Genomic DNA, 17335 nt, shown 5'->3' on the forward strand with positions numbered 1-17335 from the left:
GGAAGACAAAACTCTACTGATCCCTAGCTGCTATGGTTCGCATCTGAAATGTCCCCACAGGCTCACATTTTGAGTATTTGGCTGATGACAATGTTTCAGGAAGGGACCTGACTCTAAGCAGGCCTAACACGACCCCTATCCAGAAAAGACAGGCTGCCCTGAAAGGAAGACAGTGAGGCAGTGGAAGCTGGTGGCTTTCGGGGCCCAGTTCCCTATCATCCCCTTAGCATGTGTGATCTGCCTGCTCTCCCTCCACTGTACAGACAGCTGGCAGACTAATGCTCCCTGCTGGGAACCACAGGTATCCGTCCCAGCGACTGTAAACACAGCAGCATACAGTGTCACTTCGACTTTATGTCTGGGCTCAGCTGCTCCCCAAGCCACTCTGTGACACTACCAACAAAGAATCCATTGAGGCCAAGGTCTGGCTTGCCACCTGCATTTTACCTTCCTACCTCCAGGCCTGCCTTGCCCTTGCTGGGACCTCAACTTGGGCTGGTCACCTCCTCGGGGACCATAGGCAGGTGGGACTCCACTTAAGTATGTCCATGGTTCTTACTGCCGAGAAGCAGTCTGGGGTGGGGAGAGGAAGGGTCCAGAGAGCAAGGAGCCGGATCCAGTCCTGGCTCTGGGCAGATATGGCTACCTTTATTTGTAAAACGATGTTGGCAATACTGACATTAGGATGGTGGTGAGGGACTTGAGGTGATGCGCAAAGAATATGGTAAAGAATCAAGACATGCCATTTCCACATCTGTCCTATGTTCATTCCCACTCCCTGTACGTTCTTTGAAAAAGACTTATTATTTTGTTTATGTCTAAGTGTATGTGATTGCATGAGTTAATGCCCACCCCATGTGCACAGTGCTCGTGGAGGCCAGAAGGTGTCGGATCCCATGAAACTGGGGGTGCCAGGTGATTGTGAGCCACTTGATGCGGGTGAACTTGGGTCCTCAGCAAGAACACTGAGCCTTCTTTCCAGATACCCCTTACCCCCTGCCTTATGATTTTGTAACAGGTGTTCTCTTCAGTGTGGGATCAGGAGGAGACACTGAGTCTGGTGGGCCACACTACCCTGGGAGCACAGTGAGCCAGTCCCCCCACCCCCGTCTCAGCCACCTCAACGACAGCAGCTCTTGTAACTCTTGCAAGCATTCAGTTCATTTGAGTCAGTGCTCCTGTCCTGCTTCTGTAACATGGAGGGAGTCAGCTTGTTCATCCCAGCCGCCCAGCTAGCTTAGCTTAGCATCTGTTCTCTGGCGGGTCCATGGCGTCTCTCTGACTCTGCTTTCTTCCTCCCAGAATTCAGTTCTGTCTTCCCTGTCTACCTAAGTTCTGCCCTGTCAGGCCAAGGCAGTTTCTTTATTCACTAACCAATACAAGCAACACACAGAGGGGACTCCCACACCATGCTTCCACACTGCTCCAGCTCTCTATTGCCTCAAGCACTCTGGAGTTCTCTCTTCCTGCCATCCACCTGCCAAGGAGTAATGATTTGCTCTAACAGTCAGTTACCATAATTCCCTCAGCACTCCTTAATCCTCAAAACTATCTTAAATGTCCACCCTGTCTCTCATGCTGTACTGGAAAAAAAAAGGGGGGGGGGACTGCTGCAACTGCCCCTGGAAACCAGAACCACAAGGAAGAGCTGTAGTTCTGTCATCTGCCTTTGGTCACTTGGGTTCATGCTGGTCTGGGTCTTGTTCTGTAGGAGAGCTGGGGAAGGCTAAACCCCCACATGAAGACTCGGGTGCTCGATTTTATACAGACAAGACTGATCAAACAGTTGAACTCAAGTTCCTTTGGGAGCTTACTGAGCCCCACATACTGCCTTTCATGTTCCCCCCATTTTAATGTTGCCTCATCATGAGCCAACCGATGAAGCAATTCAGTAAGAGTCTCTGCTGAGCTGGCTGCTTGCATGAGCCAGTGAACCATGGCAGAGTACAGCTCACCGGGCTGGGGAGGCAGCAAGTCCTATCAGGCTTGAGGCCATTTATAAGCTATCTGCCTTGACCTCTTCCCCCAGCATTTGCCACAAGAACCTAAGTGTCTCAAATGCTAGAGTGTGAGGGATCCCTCAGTGGACCTAGATTGAGTCCCACTTGAAGCCTTGGGGACAGGTCCAGAAACTACATTCCTGAGGGGAACACAGGCTCCTACCCATTGTGATGTGACCCCAAGTCACAATGGAGGCTAGTAATTACAGAGAGGGCCAGCTGGGCGTGGAAAGAACTATGAAAAGGAACTGGCTCCCTCACTTCTTGTGTCCTGGGTGCCCAAGTCTGAGCACCCAAGGATAACCTGTGGAGCTGGTTGTCTCCTTCCACTGTGCGGGTTCTGGGAATCAAACTCAGGTTGTCTTGGTAACAAGACCTTTATCTACTGAGCCACCCTGCCCGCTGGACTCCTTGCTCTCCGAAGGCGTCCACCTCTAACCCTTGGCCATGGAAACACACAAAGGTCTTCCAAACACCCCCGTTCACATACACTGCTATAGTTCATGCCTTCCTTCATAAAATGCACACCAGACAAAGAGCAGAGGGTGGTCTAGTCCCAGGCTGGGTACAGGCTCCAGGCTGTTCGGTAGCCAAGGGGTTTACTCTCAGCTACCTTTATCCTAGACCTACTATTACTGTGGTCAGTAAGATTACATATGTCATAAAGAACAGGCCTTCAGAGATCGCCATAGAATTGATGCTGCACACACCAATAGCTGTCTCTAAAGAGCACACGAGGCTGAGGGAGCAAGAATCTAACAACCAAGGCTATGTCACGGCTCCTTCCTCAGTTCCTCTGTGCAGAGGCCGCTTGAGGTCACCCAATGTTGTTATTCTCTTTCCCAGCTGACAGGGGATCCAAGGCACTCCAGGGCAGGGGCAGAGTATGGGATCTGGAGACTATAGGAAGAATGCTGGCTTCGCTGAATTAAGGTGCCAACAGAACCTTGCCATACACACACTCTACCTGCTTCATGGAGCTGCTGAAGCTTGGGACTCCTAGTGTGCCCACCTGAGACCTCCAGAAGGCTACCTCCTTTCCTGGCTTCTCAACAGCTCCTGTCTAAGCCCCCCCACCTCCCTCCCCTACCTCCTTTCCTGGCTTCTCAACAGCTCCTGTCTAAGCCCCCCCACCTCCCTCCCCAGGTGGAGCTGTCTTGTCACCATTCTCTCTTCCCAACTCTGCAGGATCTTGTCATTTTTCTTTGAGGGAGGAGCATCCTCCTTTCTTTTCCCAGGGAAAAACATAGCTGTAGCGGAGACTGAGTAGGACGGAGCCAGAGGTCTCAGATGCCAGGGAAAATGACTTTTCAAACAAGAGCTGAAAGTTTATGTGAAACTGGTAAATAATTTTTAAAACCTGGAAACACTGGCTTGGCCAAAGCAAACAAGTTCACAGCCTCTACACAACACGATCAGGTTCCTCCCAGCCCAGACTGCATGATGGTGAACACCAAGCCACAAACAGTGGCTGCAGACTCGGTCTTTCCTAGGCCTTCCAACCAAGATCCACTTTGGGCTGGGCACTGCAACCATGCAGCCCTCATGCGCTTCTAGGCACCCTGTACACCACACTCACCCCACTTCCCTTTCCTGAGCTCTACACTTCTTGTCCTGAGCAATCTTCCTCGCCCCTCCCTGTGTCTGGATATTTCATTTCCCTCAGCTGGTATCTTCCTCTGGAATGGAGTCCTGCAGGAGATCTCTGAATGAACATGTGGATGAACAGAGTATCTAGTGACTACCCCAGCAGACTCCTGGGTTTCAAGGTAGGGTCACTCTGCCCCATTCTACCTCCCAAGTAGTCATAAAGTCCCACGCACACGGTGACACTCCAGGTTTTGCTTCTTGCTTTCAGGGCTAATGCCTGCCTCTGAGCCCTCCCCCTCCCCCCCCCCCCCGTCTTTGACTGCATAAGTCAAACAGCCTCGGAGCTGCATCACCCAGTGTCACCCTCCCACCAGTTCACACTGTACGTGAGACACACCCGGGTGCTGGCTCTTAACACAGATCCTGGGCTCTGCTCCCATCGAAAGTCAGTTTCTGTAGGGAGGGCTGCAGACATTTCTGTTTGCTTGTTTGGGAACGTGTGTTTTAAACACGATTTAAGTGCTGACCGTAGCACTTGGATGTCCACATTCTGGAGAAAACAGAAGTGGGCTCTGCCCTCTCCAATATGCTAATTGCATGGTGGCGTCTCTGCCGCTGGGGCTCCCCTCTGTTCTGCTTCTTCCATCTGCCAGGGACACTCTTCTCTAGTGTCCTCCCCAGACAACTCCTATTCTCCCTCAAGCATGACCTCAGATGTCCCCTGACTCCCCAGACTGGACAGGGTTCCTCTCTTCTATCCTGTCATACCACTCTGCCATACATACATGATCTTAATTCATTGAACACACGCCGGGATTACTATGTGCCAAGCATTGTACCATGTGCTGCAGAGTCCTCACCAATTCTATCCATCACGATCTCCACTTCACTGAGGGGAAACTGAGGCACGGAGACAGCGCGCAGCTTCTCTGAGTGTGGAAAGCTGGTTGGTGGCAGGCCAGGTTTGGTCTGCAGTCAGGTTCCAGCGTCCATGTTCCACCCACTCCACCACACGCCCCACCCCTTGCTTGCCCAGCACTTCGAGTCTCTGCTCCTGATACTCCTCTACTGGTCGGAGGGGCCTGTGGCTCCCGAGGGACTCAACTCCCAGGCCAGTGACAAAGCAGGAGTATTAGCTAAAGAACAAACTGCACATACTCCCAGCACTGGATCAACAAGGAAAGATAAAATTAATAAAACTTTAGAGTTTAAAGATACAAAATGTGATTGGGCCCAATGACTTGCCTGACTCTGTCCTCTTTAGAGAGTGACCTTCAGAGTGTGCCAACTCCTGGGGGGAGAACACACACCTTGACATAACCCTGAATCTTCAGCAGCTCTGCTTCCAGCCCAATGCAAATGGAACTCTGTGTCCATTGGGTCACACAGAACAGGCCAACGCCTCCTGCAGGAAGGAGGCGTCAGACCCTGAAGACAACACTAGCTTTCACCACTGCAGATGAACTCTGCTGTGGCCAACTGAGGTTCCGCCCAAGAGGATGCCTCCCTGAAATGAGTGCCACAAGCACCACATAGATTTACTGTCAGCCAAGGGACTCTGATTAAAAGCAAATCAATGGATGGTAAATCTCAAGCTTTCTTTCACTAAATAGCTGAAGTAATAAGCTCTGCCTACCTTCTGGGATGCTAGTATACCATGAGAGTACACTCCGGCAGGGCTCTGGTTTGCGTACAGACTTACGGTCAGTCAGACTTCTGTGGGCCAAGGGCTTTCCCAAAAGCTCTCAGCTCTCAATCAATCTTGCAAAACCATAATAATCAGCTCCATTTTACAGAAGAAACAGCAGCTGCCATGAGCCAGGGCTTTCCCAAAATTTACAGTCTCGTACCAACTTTGCAAAGGAGCGGTTGGTAACGAAGAGGCTTGCACCAGCCAAGAAGTTTCCACAAGTGTCTATTCTCACGCCAACCTTGCAAAATTATGGTGATTAATTCTCGTATGAAGGAAGGTGCAGAGTAGCCAGCTGCTTAATGAGGAAGCTACCATTCGAATCAAGGCCACAGTTTCAGAGTCTGTGTGTGCCTGTCACACCACCATTTGGGGAAGGAGAAGATTGAGAGTGAGCACAAAACACAGACTGAAGAAATGCTGCAGAGGGGAAATGGGAGATTATAAACGGGCAGAAAAAGCAGAAATGACTCAGATGTCTTCAGATCCTAACAGTCTTTCCATGTTGTAACAAAGGATCCTTGAATTCGAGAAGTTATTTTCTCACTGTACACATTTCAAAACTAAGGGACTGAAATATGTTTATGTATGTATATATATGAAATAATTTCACTAAGGACCTTCAGCGCACACAAGCCATTCGTGTTATCACCGATGGACGTGCTGAGAAGCTATGAACGGTACGGTTCTCTATGCCGTCCGGGTCCTTCCCCTCTCACTCTGTCTCCACAACACTGAGCACAGCAAACACTTCACAGACACATACGACTTGACTTCTCATGTCCTCTGCCTACGGGGAGACATGCTTGTTTAAACAATCCCATGTCTCACTCCTGACCTGCACCAAATTGTTTCCATATCCAAAATATCAACAGGAATATTGATCTACCAGCAAGATATAACAAGATACACAGTAGTTTTAGAAAATGAAACCATACTTTTTACATAAAGCGCACACACACACACACACACACACACACACACACACAACTATATTGTTTCAAACAATAACATTGCCAGCATGGTATTCAAGAAATTTGTCAAAAGGAACAATAAAGAAAAGCATGTATATTTTAGGGTAAGAACAAAGCATGAGTCCATGTTTGTTTAGTGACTCAAAGTTTCTTACACTATAATAATAAGCAATTAATAAGGCAATCAAATAAATGAAGCAACCAAGTGTCGTTTCTATGCAGACAGGCAGGTTCTGAAGCTGCAGATTACCTAGGAGGAGGAGGGCAGCGCAGACGTCCATCTCTCAGGCTTTCTGAACTGCAAGGTACTCCAGAGTGAAGCGCTCGGGTCCAGCCAGGCCAATTTAGTCTGCAAAATTTTCCTTAAAAAAGTGTGGCTGAAAAGCGGCCCTCCTAACACAGACGAACATTCACAAGTGTGGTACAAGCAAGACACACAGGGCCATTCAGTGCCACACAGGCCAGCTCATGCAAGAGATGCCTGAGGAACACAAGGGAGCCACATTTACCTCTCAGAGCCCGCCCAGGGCTCAGGCTAGAACTCCAGGCTGACTGCAGGTCCCTCCTCCTCCACTGAACTGTGGAAAATTTCCAATGAAAAACTACAAACAACGAAACCACTGAAAGCCAGACCCCACTTATTGGAAGGTTTCTATTTTTGCAGGTCATTAGCCATCTGGAGTACTTCTACACATCTCTGGTCACCTTCTCTTGACCACTTCCAATATTGGAAGGATGAAATAAGTATTTTTGGGCCTCTTTACTGTTAGAGCGGCCTGTCACGTGCACAGGGGTGAGCCTATACCACCCTGTGGTAAATCAGGCAAGCCTTAAAGCTTTCTTTCTTCAAACCACCCACTCCTGATGCCAAGTCTCCCACATTCCTCTGCACTCCCCACATCCCACTCACTGAGCCACCTGTTCCTATTTCTGTCACTCAAAGTGAAACAGAAATGCCACCTCCCCACAGAGCTCCCACCCATCAGCGTGAGGTGGGAAAACAGAGAAGCCAGGTGACAGCAAACACAGTTCTCAGCATTGTACCAGCGCCTCCTCAGTTTCCAGCACACAGAGCCCAAAGGAAGAGGAGATGCTTCCAGAATAGTCACAGACTCATTCATTCAATAGACGTTCAAGAGACACCCACTCTGCTCCGGGCATGTGGGTTCCTGAGACATACAGGGGAAGGGCACAGTGAGGCTTCGTGACTAGGGAAAGAGAGCTGACTCGAGGAATCCCAATGTACATCACAAAAGCATCAAACCCATGCAGCAACACCTAGAGGAAAGAAAGCAAGGGCTAAAAGGATGGAAGGAGATGGGGGAAGAGCTGGTCCATGCAGGGTGGCAGGGGTGAGCTCAGGGAAAGGCTGGTTCCTTGGAGAAAGCCAAGCAGAGTGAGGACACAGGAGACAGTAGGCCACTTCTGAAGGGCTGCAATCAATGAGAAACTGAAGCAGGATTTGAGTTCCAGGATAGCCCTTCTCATGGCAAGTGTGGGGTACACAGATTTGGGGTACAGTGTGAGCATAAGGATTCAGTGGAAGACGATGAATCGGGGAGGCTCACAGATGAACTTCACCAGAGAGTCCTTACCTTGCTGCTTGGGACCTCCGTGAGCAGCCTCTGCCACCCAGGGACCAAATTTCATACCAGCAACCTAATTTCCCCACCCTGTCTGAGCTACCCAAGGCCCATCAACGACTGAACATAAAACGGCCACGCAGTCTTCAAGGAACCAAAGGTCAAATTGCCTTTGCCCAGCATGAGAAATCAAGATGAATCCTCTGGACCTTGGGGATGGATGTCAATGAAAATAAGCAGGCAGTTTAGGAACATATATGTAAGTTCAAAGAATGTACGGCGAGGCTGGCTGTGAGTGTGGCGGCACAGGCCTAGGAGGCTAAGGAAGGAGGATCATTAAATTGAGGCTAGTTTGGGCTACAGAGTGAGATCTGGACTCAAAGAAAGAAAAGACGTCAGTTTAGGATTCTTGCTACCAGCCATTCACCATGAGTACCGATAATGAAAAAGCCCCGGGGTTTCCTTGCTGCCTACAAACCCAGGCCCTTAGTCTCCCAGCAAAGTCGTCTACCCTCCTGCAGCCCACAGGTCCCCTCTGTACTCACAGAACTGCAGGCTGAGGCTCAGGAAGGCCAGCAGCCCAGCCAGGGCCAGCAGCACCAAGAAGCGATTACGGTAAAGCATTATTGTCTGTTCTACTTGCTCTTCATGGCTTCACCTCCAACCCGGAACCTGTCCTGTGGAGAAAACAAAAGCAAGGAACAATGTTCAAGGAGAAAGAGAAGTCCGTCCCCTGGTAAGGAGGCCTGGATCCCAACTGGAGAACAACCACTTGCTCTGGAAGTCACTGTCCCCAGAGGAGCCCAAGTGAGAACGCGAGAGTCCGCTAGTATGCCCCTCACCTGCCGTCGACTGGCGAGGAGACTATTTAGAGACAACGGTCCAGAGAAGCACAAAGAACGTTCATGGAGTATGCACAACGCCGCAGACAGCAAACCCTGCACAAGGACCAGCTATCCCATCATCACCTCAAACCTTTCAATCTTCAGCTTTTTGGTGAACCATCTGCCAAGATGACCTTGACATTGCATCAAAATCTGGACATCAGCCACTGCAATGTGTCCCATGATACTGCTTTCTGGGATGCTGACTGCTTCTGTACAAACAGCCCCACCAGTCAGTCAGAGGAATGGCCCACTCCAAGCCACCAAGTCTCTCAGCTATGGCGTGGTCTTCCTGCAGCTCCCCCTCCCCACTCTAATTTCTTCAAACACCAGAACTGTGCAACAGAACTTTTACTTTCTTAGTATTAAGTAAGACCCTTAATTTTCCATCCATGAGGGAAAAAAAAGGGTACTGTAATTTTATTCTATCAGCCTCACATGAGAGTTTTGTTTATTATTTGTATGTGTGTGTGGTGGGAGGGTAATGCATGTACCATACTGCACTTGTGCAGGTCAAAGGTCAACTTTGTGAGTTCAGTTCTTTCCTTCCACATGGATCCTGAGAACTGAACTTGGGCCACCAGGCTTGCCTTTACCTGCTGAGCCATCTCACCGCCATATTGGATTTATTTTCTGGTTCTCACTGGGGTTTTAAGTGAAACTTGGAAAACATATTTTCCTTAGAAAACATTCTTAAGATGATAACAAATATGTCAAGTGGTGGTGACAGTGGTGCACGCCTTTAATTCCGGCACTCAGGAGTCAGAGCAGGCAGATCTCTGTGAGTTCGAGAACAGCCAGAGCTACACAGAGAAACCCTGTCTTGAAAAACAAAAAACAAATAAAAAAGATTATAACAATAAGACTGTAATAGCTGTTACAAGCCCAAGTCTTTACCCACTTCAAATTCAATCTCCCACAGAGCCTGGATAGATGGTCAGGCAGTAGTGCACTTGGTAATGTGAAGAAGGGATGACTGAATCTACCAGTCTGTACTGACGCACTGAAGAGCCGCCAGCTTCTCGCTGGGGCGAGGGAGGTGTGTGGCAAGTGGACTGTTAAATAAACTACTTTATGAAGAAAAGGATCCGCTGGGAGCGAGGCAGGAGCCAGAGCGTGCAGTCCTTGCTCTGGATCCTCTCCCCGCACGTGGTCCTGCACCCCTTGCTGCCAATCCTCTCCCCAAAGTCCTGCACCTCTCCTTTAGGAAGGAACCTGTCGGAATTTTGTTTACCAAGGGGGTTCTTTTTTCTAAAAGACAAATGAAGACACTCCACCTTCTCACAGCAGAGTGGACCACCAGCACTCCTCCTGGGTGGCAACCTCCCCAGTGGCCCCCTGCTGGGCAGCAGTCAACCTTCATGCATTCTTCCAGCTAGGGACTCCTATCTGCTCACAACCATCCATCTCCAGAGGCTTTGATTCAGCCAGCACCGGGCAAGCCGGTGTCACGTGTGTCCCAACCGTGACCTCCTTCACACTCATTTCTGCTGCACAGAAACTGAAGCTGTGAGTGAGAAGTTACTAAGTGGTGGTGTCAGGTTGTGAGGGGAGGTGTCCGCGGCTCTTGTGTTCTCTCTTGTGGGTTGCAGAGTCTCCTTCAACATTACATACTGACTTCAGTCAAAGTCTACTGAGAGCACAGGCCAAACTCACTCTTGGTAGGTCAGAACTTCTACAGCTGCCTTCCTTCTGTGGCCACGGGTCTCAGAGCCCCTTAGTGCCCAGTCTTTCCTGATTGGTTTTATTCTGTCAATAACCTAATAAAATGATTCTGAGGGGGTTTGTTTGGTTTTTTTTTTTTTTTTTGGAAAACAAATATCACCATGTAGCCCAGGCTAACCTCAAACTTACACTCCACTTCCTTTATTCTCCTGGGTAATAGGATGACTCCACTCAAGCCTTGGGGATCCTTTCAATTTAGGGAAGAGAGGCAACTAAAGACTGTGGAATGGGAAGTAAGGTTTAGAGAAAATTTTGGCATCTTTGTACTCTCAAGTGAACTGAGTCTTTTCTTCATGGGTTCCTCCATCTTCTTTGGTGGCTGATGCCATCTCTGTGCATTCTCCTCTATGAGGCCGTCTCCTAGAGCTTCTGCTGGGGAGGCAGCACCGGAGTCTTCCCAAGCTTTACTGTCAGAAGGGTCCTACAGGTCTGGCTGCCTAATGATGCCGACAGCAGCCTGCTGCAGAGAAAGGGCTCGGTGCTGTGGGGTTAGACACGTAACAAGCTTGGTGACTGATGCCAATTACTCAACCTTCCTGAGGCAGTTTCGCCTCTGGAAACTAACTGCCTTAGGGGATTGTGTGGACCGAAATCAAGGCTAAGTACGATCCCTGGGGTGCAGGAGACCTTCTAGAGAACACGGCTGTTGTGGTCCGTGGTCGTCTCACCTGCTCTGCGACTGACTCCTTCCTCTAGGGCAATTCCGTTTAGAGTGGAGTTTCTTGACTCAGTTTTTTGGTTCCTTTTGGATAGGTGAATATGGTCTTCTCGTCAGCTCTGCTTCGAATCTGGTCTTGGGTCTCTCGCTCCGGGCCTGTGCTGGCCCAGGGAAACTGTCCTTGATTCTTGGGCCCAGGTGGTCCCTCTCGCTCCAGCCCCTCCCAGCCTAGACCTGCCTTTTGGTTGCCCTGTGTTCACACACAGGACGCGATGGCTTTTTCCGGATTCTGGGCTCCATCTGGCCCTTCACTAACTTTCTGCCTCTAGTCCCTTGGTGGATTTCCCAGAGGAGGCTAAGAGAACGGCTGCATAGATGGTACAGCTTTCCTTGACACGGACTCTTCCTAAGGAGTTCACCACAGTGTGGCTCAGAGCGGTCTTCAGGTGGGCGGCAGGTAGCGGCAATCACTACCTGCTGAGCTAACCACAGGTTTGCTGCATGAAGCGTTTCTGACAGTAAAGGCTTCCAATTCACACTTTTTCTGTGTCCACAGAGTAATGTAACAAGCTCCTAAAGTGACTCCCAATTTAACCAAGAGATCTGTTTCGGCTAATGGAGAAATAGCAGATGGCTGCATGTAGGGGCCCCAAATGCATGGGGGCTGAACTATGAGAGGACTGAGAGGCTTGTTAGCCAGAGGACGAGAAACCACGCGGATCCAGTGAAAACAGACCCTACTGGGGCTTTCTCCAAACAATCTGTCTGCCAATAACGACACACAAGTGAGGGTACCCTAGACCACCCAGCTCCCCAAGCCCGGACACTTCTCAGCGGAGTTGGTCCAGACCAGAGGAAACTCAGCCAAACCACACACTCACACGCGAGTACCACGACTGCGGCTTTCAGGCAGTAGATGTTGAGAATCTGATACAAAGCAAACCTTAACTGACAGAAAAGAGAAAAAAAAGTCTCGCATCTTTACCAGAAAACACAAACCAGGATCTGCACTCTACAATGCCGTTCCGTCTTGTCCATATTCCTCGACTTGCTCAATGCTTTTGGAGAAAGGGGCGTGTTTAGGCTCAGATGTAAAACAGAGGGTATGCTGTGTTAGCCAGGCTGAGCTCACGGAACCGCCCCGCAGCTTCCAATCTCCGGGCTGCTGTCATTTCTGCCTATCCTGGCTTTTCAGTGGGAACACGTCCTGTTTCTCTTCCATCCCCTCGGTGTCTGTGTCCTACCCGACTCTCTAGCGAGCCTCGATTTCCACCTGTGCTGGGCCACATCCTCAAGCTCCGCACACAGCTCAGCTCAACGGTGTCTAAACCATGAAGCAGACACATGGTGTCACTTGAGCAGAAGACACGGGGATGGAGACCACGCTTTGTTCTTACTTTAAAAACAGTTAAATAATGTTGACAGAAGCCAAAATCTGCAGGGATTTAGACACTGGTTAACAATGAAGCTAAGATGCCAAAGGGTCAATGTGTGCTTGCTGATAGGAAATAGGAAATGGCAGCAGCACAGTCTGCCACTGCAGGCATTCCCTGCTGGGACACTCCTTCAGTGGACAGGAAGACTAATCACGTGGACAGGATGAGGCTCCAGAGGGCATAGATCTAGGCGCCATCCCCAGCTTGGCTGTTCATTTTCTACAAACTCTCAAGACAAGAGACCAACTTTGTTTCTAGGAGTCATGAGAACATGACTTCAGTAAGCCTGGGGATAAGATCATGAGCGAGGAGATGTGGCCCTCTGCAGAAGTCAGAGCGGTTGGTGCACAGCAGAGAAGAGCTACATCTGACTCTTCGGCTCCGGTGCAGTCACACCGACACCGTGCCTACCCAGACCCAGAGACTCCGGGACAGTCACACCGACACCGTGCCTAACCAGACCCAGAGACTCCGGTGCAGTCACACTGACACCGTGCCTACCCAGACCCAGAGACTCCGGGACAGTCACACTGACACTGTGCCTACCTAGACCCAGAGATTCACTCTTTCTCCAGAACTGTCGCTCCTGCTTCATGCTGTGTATCTTCCCCAAATCTTGGCCACTCCTCTATTCACAGGCCCAGGGTAGGCAGCCAAATCTGGCTCCTCTTCCATGGTGAGACTTCGGCTCAACTGCTGTGTCCAGCCTCACCCAAGGATTTCCATCCTGGAACATACACCTCAGCTAGTAAGTTCCCATAGCAGAAATCCAAAGATTACCAGGTATGGTCATGGTCCAGCTCTGTAGTCCAGGATGCAACCTTGATTATCCAGAGTTCTCTTCCCCCTTTGCTATGCCAGCCAAGAGGTTAAGCACTTAGTAAGTCATGCTGTCCTTGGGTTTCCTTCCTGCCATTTTCATGTGTGTGCCTCCACGGGAGCCCTGTGCCTGCTGCTGCGGCTACAGCAGCTCCTCAGACACCCCAGCACACTCACACAGGTCACACATAGGTCCCCTCGCTTTCCATGGAAAAATGCTCTTGGTCCAACATGCATCATAACCAAACCCAACTCCCTAAAATATTCCTGTGGACACAATCATTCCATGTTCCGACTGAATAGAAGATGGCGTTACCTGCTAGAAGGTGTCCACTAGACACAGCTCTAGTCCCTGGTTAGAAACACCTCAAACCCAGAATTATTACATTGGATTTCTGATCACATGAACAGGAAAGTCCCGCTAATTTCCTCTGCCTTAACCATAAATCTGAACAGCATAAGAAAAACACAGAGTTGAAACGGCACAAGATAATGAGCAGATCCCCTTCCATTACAGTAACTACCGCTCCTGAATTAAAGGGAAAGAAACACGGCAAAGGCATCTTTCCAAGCTACTATTCCATCAACAGAGGCTTCCAGAACCGAGCCCTCAACTATTTTTAACCTTGTAAAAACCAAGAAGGCCACATCAGGCAACAGGCTCTGGTTTCCCCTTCAAAACATGCAGAATTTAGGATTTTAAATGTGACCATGGCTACTCGAAAGAAAGTATGCATTCAATTATCTTCCATGTGTGCAGCTAAAAGTACTACCAGCAGGAATAGAAAGATAGAATTAAATCAAGAAAATACTTGGGATAGATCCTATACTCTGAGTTGTTTCCATTATAATCATTTTGACCTAAGTAAAGATTTAAAAAAAAAATCATGTAACTGCAAAGTAAACATGAACCAGGCACAGGCTGAGGCAGCATCTGAGGAGCCCTCTTTCTGAGGTTGCTTCAGAAAGGAGTTTAATTGTAGAATCAAAGCTGCCTGCCTGGGAATAAACCAACCGTGGAGACTGATGAAGATGGATGAATCCTCGAGCCGCCAGGAAAGCCCAGGAGAACAGACTGGAATGCGGTGCTGGAATGGGGTGCCCCGTGCTCAGAGCAGTCAGTCTGGGACCAGGGATCTCCAGCTCTAATCTGTGAGCTGGCTTCCAAAGCAGCAGCCAGCTCGTTCATTCACTCACTCACATACGTACGTATTCCTGCTGTCCACGGGTGCCCCTCTAAAGGAAAAGGACCTCAGGCATAGGACAAAGAACACTTCTAGGGGGTGGAAGGAGGCATCTTGAAACTCAAAGCTGAAATGCACTACAGATTTACAGAGGAAAGGATATGAGACCAGGAACCGCTGTAAAAACAGAGGGTGGGGCCCGAGAGACAGCTCAGCACTGCTGTTCCAAAGGACCTGAGTTCAATTCCCAACACCCACATGGCAGCTCGCAACCATAAGTAACTCCAGTTCCAGGAGATCTAACGCCCTCTTCTGGTCTCTGCAGGCACTGTCTGGATGTAGTGCACATATCAAAACATCCACACAAATGAAAGAAATAAAAATAAATAAATCTCAAAAATAAACAAACAACAACCCCTGTAGTTTGAGGGTGGGTAAGGAGGCTGGCAAAACGCTGCTGAATCTGGTGCTGGACCCTCAAGGACCATCTGACTCTCTGCTCCCATGATGTACAACATTAAAAGTGGAAAAGGAAAGCCAGCTTTTTTTTTTTTTTTTTTATAAAAAAGGAGCTGGAATGCAGGCAAAAGGACAGATGACTCATGAAAAAGTATATAAAGCTAGCTGCTTTTCTAGTTTCGATTCTGCCATAGTTTTTCTTTGTGCTGAGTAAGTACATAAAAAATGTAACTGATAATCAGAGTTTAAAACACTAAGTGAAGTCCAGGACTTTAGGAGAGCCATTCTAATTATACGGAGGTTCACGAGTGCGGGGCTGGGTATGGGTTTGTTCAAGTGCCTACTTTAAAATGGCTATGTGATGTTTTTACTAGTGAGTTCAGCACAATAAAGTGAGCTTACTAATAATCTTAAAAGTAAGCCTACAGTCGAATTAGTCAGGTCATGAGTAGCCAAACATTAGGCTGCAGGAAACCAGAGCCTCCAAGGAAGGAGAGGGAGGGCACAGACTAAGACAGCGGGTCCGCTCCCTGGAACAGGCAATTCTGAGAGCACCCTGGAGAGTGGCCTGGAGTTGGTGCATCTGCAATTGCAATCTACAAAAATATGCCACCAACAGAGCGTTTGCATGCCCAGGCTCGCTGCGTGAGTTGGTCCTTGTTTTCCAGGTTTAGGTCCCATCTCTTGCCACCATGTGTTCTCCTCCAGGAGCAAGCTCAGCGCGCCCCCTGCCCTCTGTGCAGCAGAACCCTCTCACATGCCACCCAGGAGCACCGAGGTGTGACCGCCCTGAATGCCTATGCTCTACCCTAAGCTTTCCCAGACACCTTTCTCATGTTGGGTACCTGGAAAGGTGACGTGTACCGTGCATGACAATACCATGTCCAGATGTGGCAGCTGTTATGGGGCAGTCAGCAGTGGAGGAAAGACACTGATCAATATCGTAGATTAGTCCCCAAGCACGTCCTGGCCACACCGGGCCCAGTGATCTTTACCCCATATTTTAGAACCGCAACAATCTGACAATATCTCAAATTCCACCTCATTTAGTCTCTTCCACACAGCCGGGACTCGGGGTCAGTGTGTAAGTCTGGAGCACCGTTTCAAGTCTTTGCGAGCCATGCTTTTCTTCCTGAGGAAACGGAGCCCTGGGCTGTTAAGAGCATAACAGACAGCACAGCAGAGAGTGGCCGATAAGCGCCAGCCTGTGACTCTCAGATGGACTGGTGCCCAGCAGCTCACTCGAGGGACTTATTCTGCTCCTTCCTTGCCTCTGCTCACTCTTTCCCCATCCCAAGCAAGAGACTGCCTGCTGGGAACAGCAAGGAAAGTCAGACTCTGAAAAGGTTTGGAATGCCACCTGGCTCAAGGTCAGGGCAGAGCAAAACTGGCACAAGGCCCCAGAGCGTTCAAAGAACTTGACCAATGCGGCTCCTCCCATCCTGCTTCACATTCAGAGTGGTACCCAACACTCCGCCCTTGTGTCCTTCCTATACACCACCGCAGGCACACTGTGACTGGTGCCTCTAACTGTACCCCTTACGATCAGACTTCTCTGGGCTTAATGGGACACACAGATAGAATATTTTCCAAACTCCTTTGCAACTAGCTGTAAGCAGGTACTTCATCCACTTCTGGTCAGTGACCTCTGAGTGAGTGGAGTCCGGTAATTCCAAGTCAAAAGGAGGTTGTCCACCCCAGCCCAGCCTGAACCGTCTTCCCCGGGCTCCAAATCCCAGGATGGTGATGAGCCGTTTTCACATGTGGATAAGAAACAGCTTCCTAGTAGAGGAAGAGAACCCTAGGTGACCCCAGGGGCAAAGCTACCCATTTCCTTGATTGCTTATCAGCTCAAATTGTTTCCAAAGTCTCCCTGTCTCTTCCCAACTCCCTCAATTTCACAACCTCTTAAAGCCATCATTATTTTACTTCTGTTAAAGCAGGCAAACAAAAATCCCACCACTGATACTACGAAACACTGAGCCCGTGCAAGGGACTCCTTCTCTGAGGACATAAAGGGAGATGTGATCATGATATAACCGTGGTTGTTGTTTTGTTTTAACCCTGGATTATCTGTGTATCCAAGAAGATGGGTTAGCTGCAGGCAACAGAAAACCCTAGCTAAACCAACAAGACCCACCTACACGGCCACCAACCAGGCACAGCACTAGGACAATAGGTAAAAAAGCACCTACCACTGGGAGCCAAGATCTTCCTAACCTTGTTGCTCTTAGCAACCGTCCGTGTTTGTCCTCTCCCAAGGTTGCCTTCTCTTAGTGTCAGAAGCATCAGAGCCATATCTGGTAGTAGGCAGAGAGGGTAAGACAATCCTG

General features: G+C 49.4%; 1 protein-coding gene across 6 annotated transcripts in view; it reads right to left on the reverse strand.

Moving 5' to 3' along the window:
* Pxylp1 (2-phosphoxylose phosphatase 1) overlaps nucleotides 1-17335 on the reverse strand; it is a 63834-nt gene that overhangs the window by 21732 nt on the left and 24767 nt on the right. For 4 of the 6 annotated variants that reach the window (XM_048452564.3, XM_048452562.3, XM_048452563.3 and 1 more), the window contains exon 2: nucleotides 8383-8514. In XM_048452564.3, the coding sequence (XP_048308521.1) occupies nucleotides 8383-8461 (79 nt within the window). In that variant the 5' untranslated portion in view covers nucleotides 8462-8514. Of the gene's footprint in view, nucleotides 1-6504; nucleotides 6711-8382; nucleotides 8518-17335 lie in introns of those variants that run through there. The other 2 variants (XM_048452567.3, XM_048452566.3) reach the window with 2 other exon arrangements.

Source organism: Myodes glareolus, chromosome 4, assembly GCF_982192425.1.
Source record: "Myodes glareolus chromosome 4, mMyoGla1.1, whole genome shotgun sequence".
Lineage (NCBI taxonomy): Eukaryota > Metazoa > Chordata > Mammalia > Rodentia > Cricetidae > Myodes > Myodes glareolus.